General features: G+C 43.9%; 1 protein-coding gene across 1 annotated transcript in view; it reads left to right on the forward strand.

Annotated features, from left to right (window-relative positions):
- Nucleotides 1-14,510, forward strand: part of CACNB2 (calcium voltage-gated channel auxiliary subunit beta 2) — a 402,030-nt gene that overhangs the window by 376,079 nt on the left and 11,441 nt on the right. Inside the window, exon 12 of the mRNA XM_075553410.1 lies at nt 13,160-13,269. Coding sequence (XP_075409525.1) covers nt 13,160-13,269 — 110 coding nt within the window. The remainder of the gene's footprint in view (nt 1-13,159; nt 13,270-14,510) is intronic.

A 14,510-nucleotide genomic window follows, 5' to 3' on the forward strand; every position in this document is an offset into this window, starting at 1 on the left:
GGTAATTATATTATGCTTATTCACATCGATTAAGTAGGCTTTCATTGCTGTGTTAGTCCGGGTAGACTAGAGAAACAAATCCAGAGACACTCAGGTGTGTAAGAGAGAATTTTATATCAAAATTTTATATACATTAAGAAAACATCTCAAACCCAGTCCAGATCAAGTCCAAAAGTCCGATATTACTCTGTGTGTCAATACTAGCCCATAACTTCCTGTTTAGGCTCACACAACACATGCAATGATGCTGAATGCAGGAAGATCACAAGGTAGTGGGTGGAAAGTCTTGTGGATCCGGTGGTGGTGGAAGCATCTCAGCACTGATGTGGGTCTCCACGTGGCTCTTCCAGTTCCAGAGCTCTGGCTGCATCTGTGTAGCTCCATTTGGCTTGTCAGCAGGAAGACGAAACTGATAAAGTCTCACTCCTCCATGAAGGAATACCAGAGTTCCCAGAATCTTCAGGAGAAGACCATGCCCACCCGGAGGCCCCATTGACTATGGTCTGATTGACAGGCTAGACTCCACCCCTTTGAAAGTTGTCAGGAGATTATGAACTGCCGCAAGTGCCAAGCCACTGGGCATTCTGCCCTGGCCAAGTTCATGTAAGATGCAACTATCACATATGTCATCCCCTTTCTTCTCCAACCTCTTAACGCATCCTTCCTCATCACATTTTCTCCTGAAAAACTTACTCTCTGTAGCATTGAGATAACACAGACAAACAAGGGAGCTTTCAAGAGGCCCCACCACCACACCCATCCCCACTTGCATATTATTAGAAATTACCAAACTTCCTATTTGGGCTTATATCCTCTTTCACCTCCTTGACCAACTCTACCTAACCAGACGTCCCGGTAATAGCCCTTTCCTCTTATCCCCACTCCATCCCAAGTCCATCATTATAAAATAGCAGTCCTTTCTCTCTTAAAAAAAGAAATTAAAACACAACTACTCTCGCCCACATTTCCCTCGAGCTACCATTCCGTTTTCTCTTGTTTTCCCCAGCAAAACTCCTCCAAAGAGTTGCGTATACTCACTCTCTTGAATTCACTCCACTTATGTCTTCCCTACCCCCACTCAACCAAACTCATCCTAGCAAGATCATCCTGTTAAATCCAGGGGTGAGTTCTCAGTGCTTCTCTGATTGCTGGACCGCCAGCCATCCTGGCACAGTGAGAGTTGACTGCTCTGAAGCGCCTTGTTTGCTGGTCTCCTGGAAACCACGTTTCCTTGGTGATCTCCATCTGTCACTGACCACTCCTTTGTCCCCTTTGTGGCTCTCACGCATCAGTTAGACGTTTTGGAGAGCCCAGAGCCTTCTCTCTCTCCTTACTCCAACATCCTCTTCTTTGCCAAGTTCATTCCATTAGCAGATTTTTAAATACCTTTCATATTGATGGTCTCTTCTGAATTCCTGATGCATCTATCCAATGACCCATTCATTACTGTTATGAATATGTCTAATAAACTTCTCAAACTTACCCTAAAGCGTACTTCTCCCGTAGTGGTCTTTAACACAATAAATGCTTACTTTACCTTTCGGCTTTTAGGCATCGTTCAATCTCAAGTCAGTGAAAGCCCTGATTCTATTTTTTTTTCTTTCATACATCCCACATCCAAAGGCTGTTGTCTCTGTTGTCAGCTATATCCAGAATCCAATCACTTCTCACATATCCTCTGCTCTTTTTTAATGAAATTTGTATATTAAGTTTATTTATTTCTGTATTTCTATTAATTATTTTATTGGGGGACTCTCACAAATTTTATAACAATCCATCATTCAATTGTATGAAGCACATTTGTACATATGTTGCCATCAACATTTCCAAAACATTTCTTTCTACTTCACCCCTTGGTACCAGCACTTTCTTCCCCTCCCTCCCCCACCTTCCCACCCTTATGAGTCCTTGATCAACTATATATTAAGTTTATATCCTGTCATGCTGCCAGAACTTTCAATTGTTTCTATTTCTGTCCAATTTTTGGAGCTTTCTACATTTAGAGATCATCTACTGAGTTTTATTTCTTTTTTGCCAATTGAAATGCCTTTGATATCTTTTTGATAATAACTGTAAAACTTCCAGCACAATAACGAGTAAGACTGGGGATAAAAGGGCATTCTTGTCTGGTTCCCATTTGCAAGGTTAATGCTTTCAGTTTCTCCCCTTGGAGTGATATGTTGGACGCTCACCTTCTTATGTAATTCTCTTCTTGTGCTAAGGAATGTCTCTTCTACTCCTATGTTATCTGGTGGTTTATCAGTACTAGGTGATGGATTTTGTCAAGCTCTGTTTCTGCATCAATTGATATGACCAAGTAACTCCTTTCCATTGGTTTATGTATATGGTGAATTAAATTACTTTTTTTTTAACCAGGAAGTTTGGGTTTTATTTGGTGGGCACAGGTGAGGCAGCGCAGGTCTACCAAGGCCTTCATGAATGCAGGGCCGCCCGCCTCTTGTCCGAGGGGCCACGGTGAGGGGTGTATCTGACCCCACAGTCGTCTGGGATGAGGTGCTTCTCAGCCACCATGACCTTAAACTCATTGGCATTAAACTTGGTGAAGCCTCACTTCTTGGAGATGTGGATCTTCTGGCAACCAGGGAACTTGAACTTGGCCCTGCCTAAGGCCTCAATCACATGCTTCTTGTTTTGGAGCTTTTTGTGACAGACATGATAACCTGGCCAACGTGGACTCTAGCCACCGGGCCTTGAGGTTTCCCTAAAGCACCCCCGCATCCTAGTCTGGAGCCTAGTTTAGGCAGAGCTCTCTGCTCTCCTTTTAATCAAAGAATATTGTCATTCATCCTCCCCCCCCCCCCGCCCCTCTTGGATTTGTACAGTAGCCTCCTAATTGGTTCCCTTGCTTCTAGAATTTCTTCTTTAAAATCCCTTTCTCAGATTAGACTAAATCAGCCTGTTACACTGGGAGTGAGAGCTTATCATTTCTTTGTTAAGCGCCATCCAATAACTTCTTGCTTCACTCACAGTAAAAATACACGACCACATGGTCACCTCCAAGACCACCTCTGGCTTGCTTTTCCATATGCCCCTACTTATCTCTAGCTTCATCTCCCCCTACACTTCCTTTTAAGGAACCAACCCTGGTGGTGCCAGTGCCAAGCCTGGGCTGCTGAAGTGATAGCTGGCAGTTCAAACCCACCAGGGCTTGGGGGTGGGGGGGCGGAGAGAACCTAGGGAGGGTAGGCCTAGCAACTTACTTCTGTGTAAAGGTTACAGCCTATACATCCCCTATAAAAAGGTTCTCAACCTGTGGGTTGTGACCCCTTTGAGGGTCGAACAACTCTGTCACAGGGATCACCTTCATAACCATAGCAAAATGACAGTGATGAAGTAGTAACGAAAATAATTTTATGGTTGGGGGGGGAGGTCACCACAACACGAGGAACTGTATGAAAGGGTTGTGGCATTAGGAAGGTTGAGAAGCACTGCCCTACAGGGAAGTTCTTTTCTGTCAGATGCAGTTACTAGGAGGCAGAATCAACTTGGTGGCTCCGATCAATAAGAACTCTCCCTCTTTCTCATTCTGCTCCTGTCACCCTTCCCGCCTTGGTCCCTGGTCTTCCTAGTACCCAGGTACATACCTACCATAGGACCAGGCCCACTGTGATACAACATGTGCCTTATGCTCATAGGTCTCTCTCCTAGAAAAACTCTTCTCTCAGATTCTCTCCTTGGCACATATGCAAACAAACACAAGCATGCATGTATGCATATATACGTGCACTCAGGTACTCTGTTGTGACTTCTTGAATGTTTATTAGCACTTAATGTATTTTGCTAAGTATGTTTATTTAATTAGTGTGTTTATTGTAAGTATCCGACAATCATAAACTATGAAGGTTGGGATTTGTATCTGTTTCCTTAATTACTGTGTTCTCAGTTGGAGCCCTGGTTGTGTAGTGGTTACTTTGAGCTGTCAACCACAAGGTCCAGCCGCTCCATGGGAGAAAGGTGGGGGTTTCTACTCCCATAATGAGTGAAAAACTCAGAAACTCACAGGGGCAGTTTTTCACTAAGACTCAACATCAACTCGATGCAGGGAGTTTTGTTTTCTTTTGTTGCTTTGTTTTGCTCTATCATGGTTTTATGCATATTATTATCTCTGCATGTCTATGGTGGGATAAAAAATCCGGATGAGAAAACAACTGGACCAACAGTTCGGGGGTCATGGGAGTGTGGAAGGCAGGGGAAAGGAAGTGAGTGTAAACAAAACCAGGTTCAAGGGAAAAACAAGTGATGTAAAATCAATGGAGAGGAGGGTGTAGGAGACCTGGTAAGGCTTGATCAAGGGCAATGTAACTGAGCGGAATTACTGAAACCCAAGCGGAGGCTGAACATGATGGTGAGACAAGAGGAAAGTAAAAGGAAATAGAGGAAGGAACTAGGAGGCAAAGGGAATTTGTGGAGGTCTAAACACAGGCATGTACATATGTAAATGTATGTATGGCAATCGGGAAATAGATCTAAGTACATATATTTATAGGTTAAGTATTAAGGTAGCAGATGGACATTGGGCCTCTACTCAAGTACTCCCTCAACACAAGAACGCTTTGTTCTATTAACTTGGCCTTTCATGATGCACACCTTCCCAACACGATCGCTGAAGACAAAATGGTGCATAAGCAAATGTGGAAGAAAGCTGATGGTGCCTGGCTATCAAAAGAGATGGGGTCTGGGGACTTAAAGGCTTGAAATAAACAAGTGGCACAGGAAGCAACAAAGCACACATGGAAGAAGCATACCAGCCTCTGTGATTATGAGGTGTCGATAGGATCAGGTATCAGGCATCAAAGACCCAGAACAAAAAACCATGGCATTGTGAATGAGGGTGAGTGTGGAGTGGAGACCCAAAGCCCATTTGTAGGCAATTGGACATCCCCTCACAGAAGGGTAGAGAGGAGGAGTCGAGCCAGTCGGGGTGCAATATAGCACCAACGAAACATACAACTTTCCTCTAGTTCTTTAATGCTTCCTCCCACCCTACTCTCATGACCCCAATTCTGCCTTACAAATCTGGCTAGAACAGAGCATGTACACAGGTACAGATAAGAGTTGGAAACGCAAGGGACCCAGGGCAGATAAACCCCTCAGGACCAATATTGAGAGTAGCCATACCAGGAGGGGAAGGGGAAGGTGAGGGGAGAAGGGCTGAATGGATCACACTGATCTATCTATAACCCCCTCCCAGAGGCATGGACAACAGAAAAGTGGGTGAGGGGATATCGATCCATGTAAGAGATGACAAAATAATAATAATTTATAAATTTTCAAGGGTTCATTAGGGAGGGGCAAAATGAGAAGCTGATATCAAGGGCTCAGGTAGAAAGGAAGTGTTTTGAAAATGATGATGGCAACAAATGTATAAATGTACTCGTCAGGATGGATGTATGGATTGTGATCAGAGTTGCATAAGCTCTCAAGAAAATGATTTTTTTTAAGAACTCAAATAGGGAAAATGAATGGATGGTTGCTGAATGAATGCTTCCTGTGGAACTCTTGCTAGAAAAGTATAGAGATGTTGAAGACAACGACTGTCTCTGAGGAGCTCACATCCAAACCGCAAGTTGAGCCTCTAGAAGTGAGATATATACAATTAAATGCAAAGTCAAGTGGACATGCATATGGACAAGGAATGGGTCTTATAAAGCAAGGCGTGATTAACACGGACTTCTCAGGGCATCGTGTGTGAGGTCATCAAGGTGTTGACATCACAAGGGAGCTGACGGGGAGTTGCTGGTCAGAAAGCCAGGGTCATATCTAATGTATCATGGTAATGAGCCAAACCGAACCCTTTTCTTCTCCCACCTGCCCTGCTCCCAACCTGCTTCATCACATACTTACGGGTCATATTCTGTATGCCTTTATTCCACGTGTCTCACACGGTCAGGAGGGAAGAGAAACAGTGGGCCTTGGCTGTTGTGGAACATCGGAAAGGCAGCCTGGAATCGATAATGAAGCACAGTAATGATTACGCTCCTTAGATAGCAGGATCGTTATTCACTCAACAACTAACGGAAAGGTTGCCATTCTACATGCACCCTCAGCCCTGACGCCTTGCTTCCAAGAGGCCACAACCTTGAACGGCTTCTGGAATGGGTCTCCTCTCATGTCTGCATGGCTCCGAGCTGCCTTGACCACAGCCCAGGGCACCTGTAATAATATGAAGCCCGCTCCTATATTATACAAGCTGTCTCCTTGTAACATGTAAGCTCCTTACGAGGCTCTGGTATACACTGCAAGACCTAAACTAAGAGTAGCATTTAGGGGACCTGGGAACATAGAGGGCTACTGTCTATTTCTGCATTTCCTAACAAGTACAACAAATCATGTAGGTAGATTTCAGTGTACTATGAGGTTTCCGAACATAGTACTTGCTTGCTGACCGCGCCTACTCCTACAAACAGTTCTGCTGTATGTTGCCTTTGAGGGGGGGAGGTAAGGCCAGGAAGGGAACTCTTAGAGTAGGACAAACATGAAGGAAGAAACCAGACATGGTTGTCCAAGGTACAGGAAGACTTCATAATCAAAGTCTGCCTCACCAAATGCTCCTAATTAGCCTTTTGTGTTCCATCACTTCTGGGATTTTATTTTTTTGAAATTTGTGCCAGGAAACATAGTCTTTGGTTTAGTCCAAGGCTATCAGTCACTGGCCATGAATGAAAAGCATTCCTCTGATCTGCCCTGTGTAGCTTTCCCGTGTTCTTGGCTCTGCCACTGATCACAGTTTGGAACTGTCTGCATGCACGCACACACACCAAAAATTCTGCTAGAGCAAGCACTATGTCCCCATGGCTGAGCAAAGCCCTACCCTTTCCTAAGGCCAAAGAGGGGGAACGGGGATGGAATTTCCGGACTTTAGCACGTCTGTTTGAACCTGAATTTGGATGATAGATTCCAGTCAGAGGGTGTATCTTGGACCCATACTTTGAAATATCAGCCATCCAGATTGATTTCATTTTCGAAACAAATAAACAAAATACCTGAAGGTTGTATCAATCAATTGCTTCTGGCCAGAAGTTATTTCCATATGGTTTTATTAATGGGTCTGCCTTGGCTTGGCTTCAATCATTGAGCTGGATTTGACATTCTAGGCCTCTAATCACCAAGTAAAGGTCCTCAGAGGAAGTAATCTGCATGAGTAAGGTTGGATTTCTGTAACAATGTAACTTTTTAACCCATGGAAAGACCAGCAGAATCATTAAATGCTTTGCTTTTGGCAAGCCAAAAGAGTAGGGCCCAAAACAACAAAAGCCGTCTCCTTCTAGTAGATTCTGATTCTGGTGATACCCTGTGCGTGCGTGTAGCTGATCCATTGAGTGTTCTGTGGTTGCCTTTGAAGCAGACTTCCAGAACTTTCTTCCAAAGTGCCTCTGGGTGGACTTAAACCTCAAACCTTCTTCGGTTAGCCGCCAAACTCACGAATCCTTGGCACTACCGAACCCCATTAATTAAAAGGTAGAGAGACTCATCAAAGACATCAGGTATATGCATAGACAAGTAATTTTGAAAGGGATGGTTTGCTCCTGGGTTTCAGTACCCCCCAAAAGAGGAGGGGGGGTTGTATTACATCTTACTCATCTATTCAATAACTTTCTCCCCAATTTTTATAAGCCCAGGATGAAGAAAATATGAAACGAAATGCTGGTGCTAGGAAGGTTCTAGATTGCCCAAAGCTTTGAGGCAATCCTTTCCTGTTCCGAAACCCAGTTAGGTTTATTTAGGAGAGCCCGGGGGAGTGGGCAGAACCCTGTTGCAGCCTATTAAAGAGCTGTGTGCCAGGTCAAGAAAGAGGTGCTACATCGCTCTCCTCTGTTACGTGAAATAGAGTAGCCCATTTAAGATTGGATGCACCCAAAGTAATTGTGTCAGGGAAAGAAAGCCATCTTCAGGTGCGCTTTGTAAGACAATGGCAGGTAACTTAACAAGGACACGGGGCCAGAGGGGGCAAGCCCGCATCTGGGCTGAGTTCTGTTTTCCATGCCAGGGACTCTGCGGGAATGCGTACTGAATTGTAGGGGGTTGTCCCCGGTGGCCAGGGTTCCTGCCTGTCTTCGGTGAGAAGATCCTATTCCAAATCAATCATCCTGGGAAACAAAGCCAAGTCAGGTTCTGTGTGGGAAAATCACTAGGTGTGAGCGAACTTTTGAAACAGGAATTTTTCTACCTTGGATACATTCGTAGAAGCACCTGTGCTGCTTCAGAAGCAAATCCCTGGGCTTATAGCTCGCCCTTGAATGATGGAAACCAAGGCCCTAGGGTGGGACCCGGGGCCCTGTCACTTTAAAACCTTGTACGAGCATTCTTCGGATTTCCTATAACCAGTGTAAACCAGGACTCTACTCCGAATCGCCGGGCTCCAAGTGTGTTCATGGTCTGCGGCTTAGAGACATCCCAGGTGCAGGCAGTCCCCGGGTTACAGAGCACACCCCTTGTCCTTTCATGTGATGCCCTCACTTGGAAACCAATGTCGGACAACTTGTCACAATCACCTTCCCTGGCTGCACGTGCAGTTTTTGAGTCACTGAAAAGGCGCCCACGGAAAATCCAAACCCACCCTCAGCAGGTGGATTCTGCTGGAGGAGAACTTCCCCGCACCGCTTCCAAGGCCTCCAGTCTTTGCAGAAACCAACCGTGGCACTTGAACTCCCAACCATTGGTGGAGCAGCCAAGTGTCTTGCACAGAAGTATGGCTAAGTAGGAACGGTATGCACCGATTGGCCTACACATTCTCAATGACCCAGGAGGGGAGCTCAAAAGGTCTGCTCCTCCAGGGCCCTTCAAACTTTGAAATAGGAGAGCAGCCACCTTCACGCACCACACAAAGCTAACCAAGGAAGAGGCCGGTGGAGCCCAGGCTGTGCACCCTGCTGCTTGTGGAAAGAAGCACCGCAGGATGAGAGAGACGATGAAGTTCTGGGAAGTGCTCGTGAGTCAGTTCCCCACAAACTAGACTGTAAGCTGCCTGTGAGCAGGTTTCGTCTGCCTTATCCCTCTTACCCCCAGGACGGTGCTCATCACGGAGCTGGTTGCCCCCAGGGCCTAGGGCTCTTTGGAGCCGTAGACTCAGCCCTTTAGTCATTAGGGTGAGATGTCACTTCGTTGTAGTGAGGCGGTGTGTATACTTCCCTGTCCCTAGAATACCTTTCCTGTAACATCTCTGTGGCTCATTTTCCCTTGCACTTCCTTCAGGTCTCTGAGCAGATGTCACCTTATTGAAGATGTTGTCCCTGACCAACTTAAAATATGCCCTCCACACCTTCATCTTCATGATCTGGCCTTCCCAATGTGTTAAATGTATTTTGTTGGTATTGTGATTGTGTTAGTCCGGGTAGACTAGAGAAACAAATCCATGGACACACGTATGTGTATAAGAAAGAAATTTATATACAAGAGCAATTGAACATTGAGAAAACATCCCAGCCCAGTCCAGATCAAGTCCATAAGTCGACATTAGTCCATATGTCTGACAGCAGTTCATAAAGTCCTCTTCAGATTCACGAAACACATGCCATGATGCCGAATGCAGGACGATCACAAGCCAGTGGGTAGAAAGTCTTTGGGTCCAAGAGTGCTGGAAACATCTCAGCAATGGCAGGGATCTATCTCCATGAGGTCATTCCAGTTCCCAGGGCTGTATCAGGTTAGGTCCATGTGGCATCTCCTCAGCGATGCCTCGCAGGAAGTCCGCCTTGTCAGAGTCTACAAGGGAGTGAACTGAGAGAGAGTGTCTCTCCCACTTCCAAGGAGGAAGCACCAGATTTCCCAGAATTCTTAAGAGAAGGCCATGCCCACACTGAAGTCCCATTGGTTATGTCCAGATTGACAGCCCAGGCTCCACCACTACACTCTAAATTGACACCAGATTAGGTGACTGCCACAGTGATGGAGAAGACACTGAACCATTTCCCCATGTACAATGGATGGCCCTGGTTCCATTCTTTTCAGTTGTACAAACGATTCTTAGCCGCTTTTTCTGAGTTATTCTTCCCCGTGAACAGACTGAACCCTAAATTTCCTAGTCATTCTTTTGAGATGCTATTGTCAGTTTTCTTCTTCTATAAATCGTTCTTAGGAGAACATTCAAGGCAGACACATTTTACCAGCTGGTTCAATTATTATTTGGGCTTAGGAAAAAAAATTAAAGAATACTTTTGGTTTAAGTTTTAAAGATTGTATAGTTTCAGGGTTCATCCTGTATACAGGCTCTAAAAATTCCATAAAAAACTGAAATTCTGCCCTATTTCCCCCCTCTATTAGGATTCTTTCACAATATCTTTTAGTAAACTGTTAAGTAATTCTAGCGGGGTACCATCCAGTTCTTCTGCCTTGCTTTACATGATCTGCCTTATTATTTTTTTTAATGAAATTTACCTGTAAACAGTTATGTGGTGTGTCAGCTCTCTCCCCTCCAAGAATTTAAGGCCCATAAAACTCCTAAAGCAATGATTGGTACACAGAAGGCACTCAATAAATGATTCCTTTGATCATACTGTTGCTCAGCATAAGGAAATAACTATTTGTGCATTACAGTTTCAGCTCCCCAAATTTGCATTACCATCCTCTTACTCTGCTGTACCCCTTTCAAAGTGGTGGGAGTGGGGGCATATACACAAATGAATAAACACCAACAACAAAAGTTTTCTAATAATTGAATAGCAATTACATGTTCCTACCGGTAGCCCAATGTGACTTGTGTTTGCATTCTGAAATGGCCATGATATTAAAAATTTGAAAGCAATCTAAGAAAAGTTTATTGCTTCTTTTGGGGTCACCGATTTTTACATGTTAAGTGGGATTTTGTAAATGTCCAAAAGTCAAGTAGACTTATTGGGCTTACTCAGCAATAAAAATTAATGAACCATTGACACGCATAAGAAATGAATGCATTTCAAGTGCAAGTGCTAAGTGAAGAAACTAGACTCAAAGGGCTGTAGGTCTCCCAGGATGGGGCCTTCTGGACAGTCGGATCCATGGGGACAGGAAGTAGATCTGCGGTCCCCACGGGCAACAATAGGGAAAGGATTGACTACAAAGGGACAGCGTGTGGGAGTTTTGTGGGGTAAGGAATTATCTTGTATGATACATGTGATAGAGACACAAAGCTCTGGATTTGTCAAAACTCATGAAACTGTAGACTAATAACCCATTTTACTGTGTGCAAGGTTAAGAGGTGTGTGTGTGTGTGTGTGTGTGTGTGTTTAAAGCCAGTAGCACCTTTGCATACTTTATCGAATGTCCTGTTCTCTCCATAGTAAACTTTTTACCATTCTGGCTGTGTCTTTTGCTATTTACTCTGTCTGTACATTGTGTGTTAGATTTATAGCTTGACTTCTCAGTGTAGGCACTATCTCCTGAGTAATTACCATGAAGAATATCTAGTTATTTCACATGTTTTCTCCCTTTCTCCCCCATACACAGTCTTGCATAAAGCTCATCCTGCAGTACCCTAACAGTAAAAATAATAATTTTGGCAGAATCGGTATTTAGTATAACCATGATGTAAGCCATATTCAAATGAATCATGTCATACTACAGACAGACTGCTGTGGCTGCTACGGATAACGATGTGTGTGTTTTTGTGTGTTTTCTTGGTCAGTTTCATGAGATCATTTTATGTTCTAAATTTGTTTCTTTTTTTATGTATGCATTACTGTTTCTCCCCCAAGATTTCCTTCGTGTCTAAAATTCCAAATCTCCACATGACACATTCACATCCATCAGGCAATCTCCCAACTTCGCTTAACCAGCCAGCTCTGCAAACTGCTGTAGCCAGGACCACATTAGCCAATCTGGGCCATCTATGCCATCGTTCTGAGATTTCTTTCCCCCTCCTTTTTGGTGGGAGATGCTCTTTCCTGGATCCCAAGGCTCTCGCATGCATGGTTGACCCTGTCATAAAACAATCCCTCCACAGGTTTCCCTAGAAAGGAACCAGGGAAGGTACAGAAAAATCACTGAAGCACAATCTGATGAATGCGTAGGGTTTGTTTGAACCGTTTGTTATTTAGTATGCTCATAAGCTGACCTCTCTGATCTGAAATGCAGGCGGGTCGCCCACTAGGCCTATTGTTGACTTTAGGGAAGAAGTAGAGTAGAAAATAACCATTGGTTAATTTTAACACGATGGATTGAACCGGGTCCCACTTTTCGGAGATCAGCTGCTATCACATGAGTAGTGGTCTCTATGGCCCAGCCGGCCCCCCACCATTCATTTGCCCAATAGAAGGTCTCATTTACTCATTGAACTCCAGAGTTACCTTCTCAGGAAACCAAAGTGAAAACCAGACTACTTTGGGTAAAGTTAGATTCTTTGTATAATCTAAACTCTAAAGTAGGTGTATGGTCACAAGATGCTTATGGTTAACAGATTCTTCGCAATTTCACTGTTCCTGTAACCTCCCCCCCACACAATTATTTCTTTAGATCTGTTTTGGGGGGGGGGGCATTTCACAAAGGCTAGTAAGCCCTGGGAATTTCCCTTTATTTAACAACTAAACCTACTGGAGCTACTTCTAATTCACAAAGCAGCACTATAGGACAGACTGGAATGTGCCTGAAAGGATAGGTTACATGACATGGTGGGCCGCTAACCTGGCAGGACAGTTGTTTGAAACCACCACAGGCTTAAAGACCAGATTACAGCCTCTGACACACACAGGCGCAGTCCTGTCCTGTTCTGTAGGGTCACTCTGAGTTGGACTTGACTAGAAGGCAGTGAGTTTTGAAAATCTTTAGGGAAGTCAGAGTGGACCTTTGTGATTGTGAAGCGCTGCATCACTTTGCCACCATACCACCTGGACCATCTCCTTAGCACACCTGTACATAATCTACTCAGGACTCGTTGGGTTTTTTCATCAGCAGCAGTGGGGTGTAAGCTGCAAACTCCTTCTGAGGTTTTAAAAACTATTTAATGAGTTGACCCCAGAGAATGACTTCGTGCATGCCGGGTACTTGTCACGCAGCCTGTGAGTGTGGTGCGTACATGATCAACAAGGATCGTGTACCCTACCGTTTTCCCGTGAGAGACTGTGGCCATGGTATCGATTTCACACTTAGATTAATTTTAATCCATGCGCTTCTTTCCTTTATTTAAATGAATAACCGCAGTGTCTTCTGCTGCTTTGTATCTCAACAGGATCTCTATCACCAGAGTCACCGCTGACATCTCGCTTGCCAAACGCTCAGTATTAAACAATCCAAGTAAGCACGCAATAATAGAAAGATCCAACACAAGGTCAAGCTTAGGTAAGTGTGTGATGCTGATACATTTACATCATTTGAAAGACTGGACTCCCATGGACGAGGAAGTGATCTAATTAGATGATAATTACATATGCCACAGGGTATAGAAAACACTGACACCACCAATAACTATTGCTGCAGTCTAAGTGATTTCATGGTATGGAGAGACTTGTCAGGAGAGTTCAAAGTTAAAAACTCTACATGCTGTCAGCATGAATGTTTGGGTCATGCTGTTTTCACTGTTATAAGCTTTGGTGTCTACTCTTTTTTTTAAAGTTTTATAACCTTCATTAGTTCATCAGCCACTAGTTTTCATCCATATTGACTGTCTGTAGGTTTTGAAAGTAGTGATAGGCACACAGGTAACCACTGTGTAGAACTTGTTTGGTGAATCTTCATCCTCGTTATGTTTCCTGGACAACCACTGCAGATACAGGAGGGGATGTTCCTGGTACCTTTGGCCCAGGTAGCTTTGTTGAGCTCGGTGTCGATCTCGTGATGTACATCTGGTGTCCCCATGTCCTTCATGGCACGTTTCTGAATCTCCTTAAGTGCTCAAAGGGCACGCTTCTTGAATGCCCATGCCATGGGTGTGCTTGTGAATGTCGATGGAGTGTTCTCAGATCGTAACTTCACTGAGAGCTAACGGGCCCTTCCTCTCGCCAGTCTTTGCTGGAGCCACAGTGCTGGGACCAGGTTGTAAATAGCTTGGTCTACTCTGGTTTCCTCCTTGACTTAAGTTAAACTAGAGAGATGCCTGCTTTTCACTAGTGTTACTGTGAGCAAGTAACCTCTTTAAGACCCAGTTTCTCTAAAAAAAAAGTAAGTACCCCGTAGAATTATTGAAACATCAAAGAAATTCTGTAAATGATGGCTATTATCATCTTAAATCCCTTAATACCTGAATTATGTAAATAGTTAAACCATATTCAGTACTGTATAAGATTGATCATGAAGACTCTCATTTTATTTATAAATATTCATGGGAGGGGTTTTAGTTACTCTGTTTAAGGTGTGTGTTTTGCATCTTGCTTACGAATGTCCTAATTTTCTCAAAGGAGAATGCATAGCAGCTCTTTTATTTTTTTGTGTGGGCTTGGAAATAACTTTAGATGTTTAAGCGAATCATCACCATTACACAGTAACTTACTGGATCATTACCATACTATTCATATAAAGAGAACTTTATGAGGACTATTTGAACTTAGTTCATTCTTTCTGGCTATCTCTTAAATAGAGAAATT

This window comes from Tenrec ecaudatus, chromosome 6, assembly GCF_050624435.1.
Source record: "Tenrec ecaudatus isolate mTenEca1 chromosome 6, mTenEca1.hap1, whole genome shotgun sequence".
Lineage (NCBI taxonomy): Eukaryota > Metazoa > Chordata > Mammalia > Afrosoricida > Tenrecidae > Tenrec > Tenrec ecaudatus.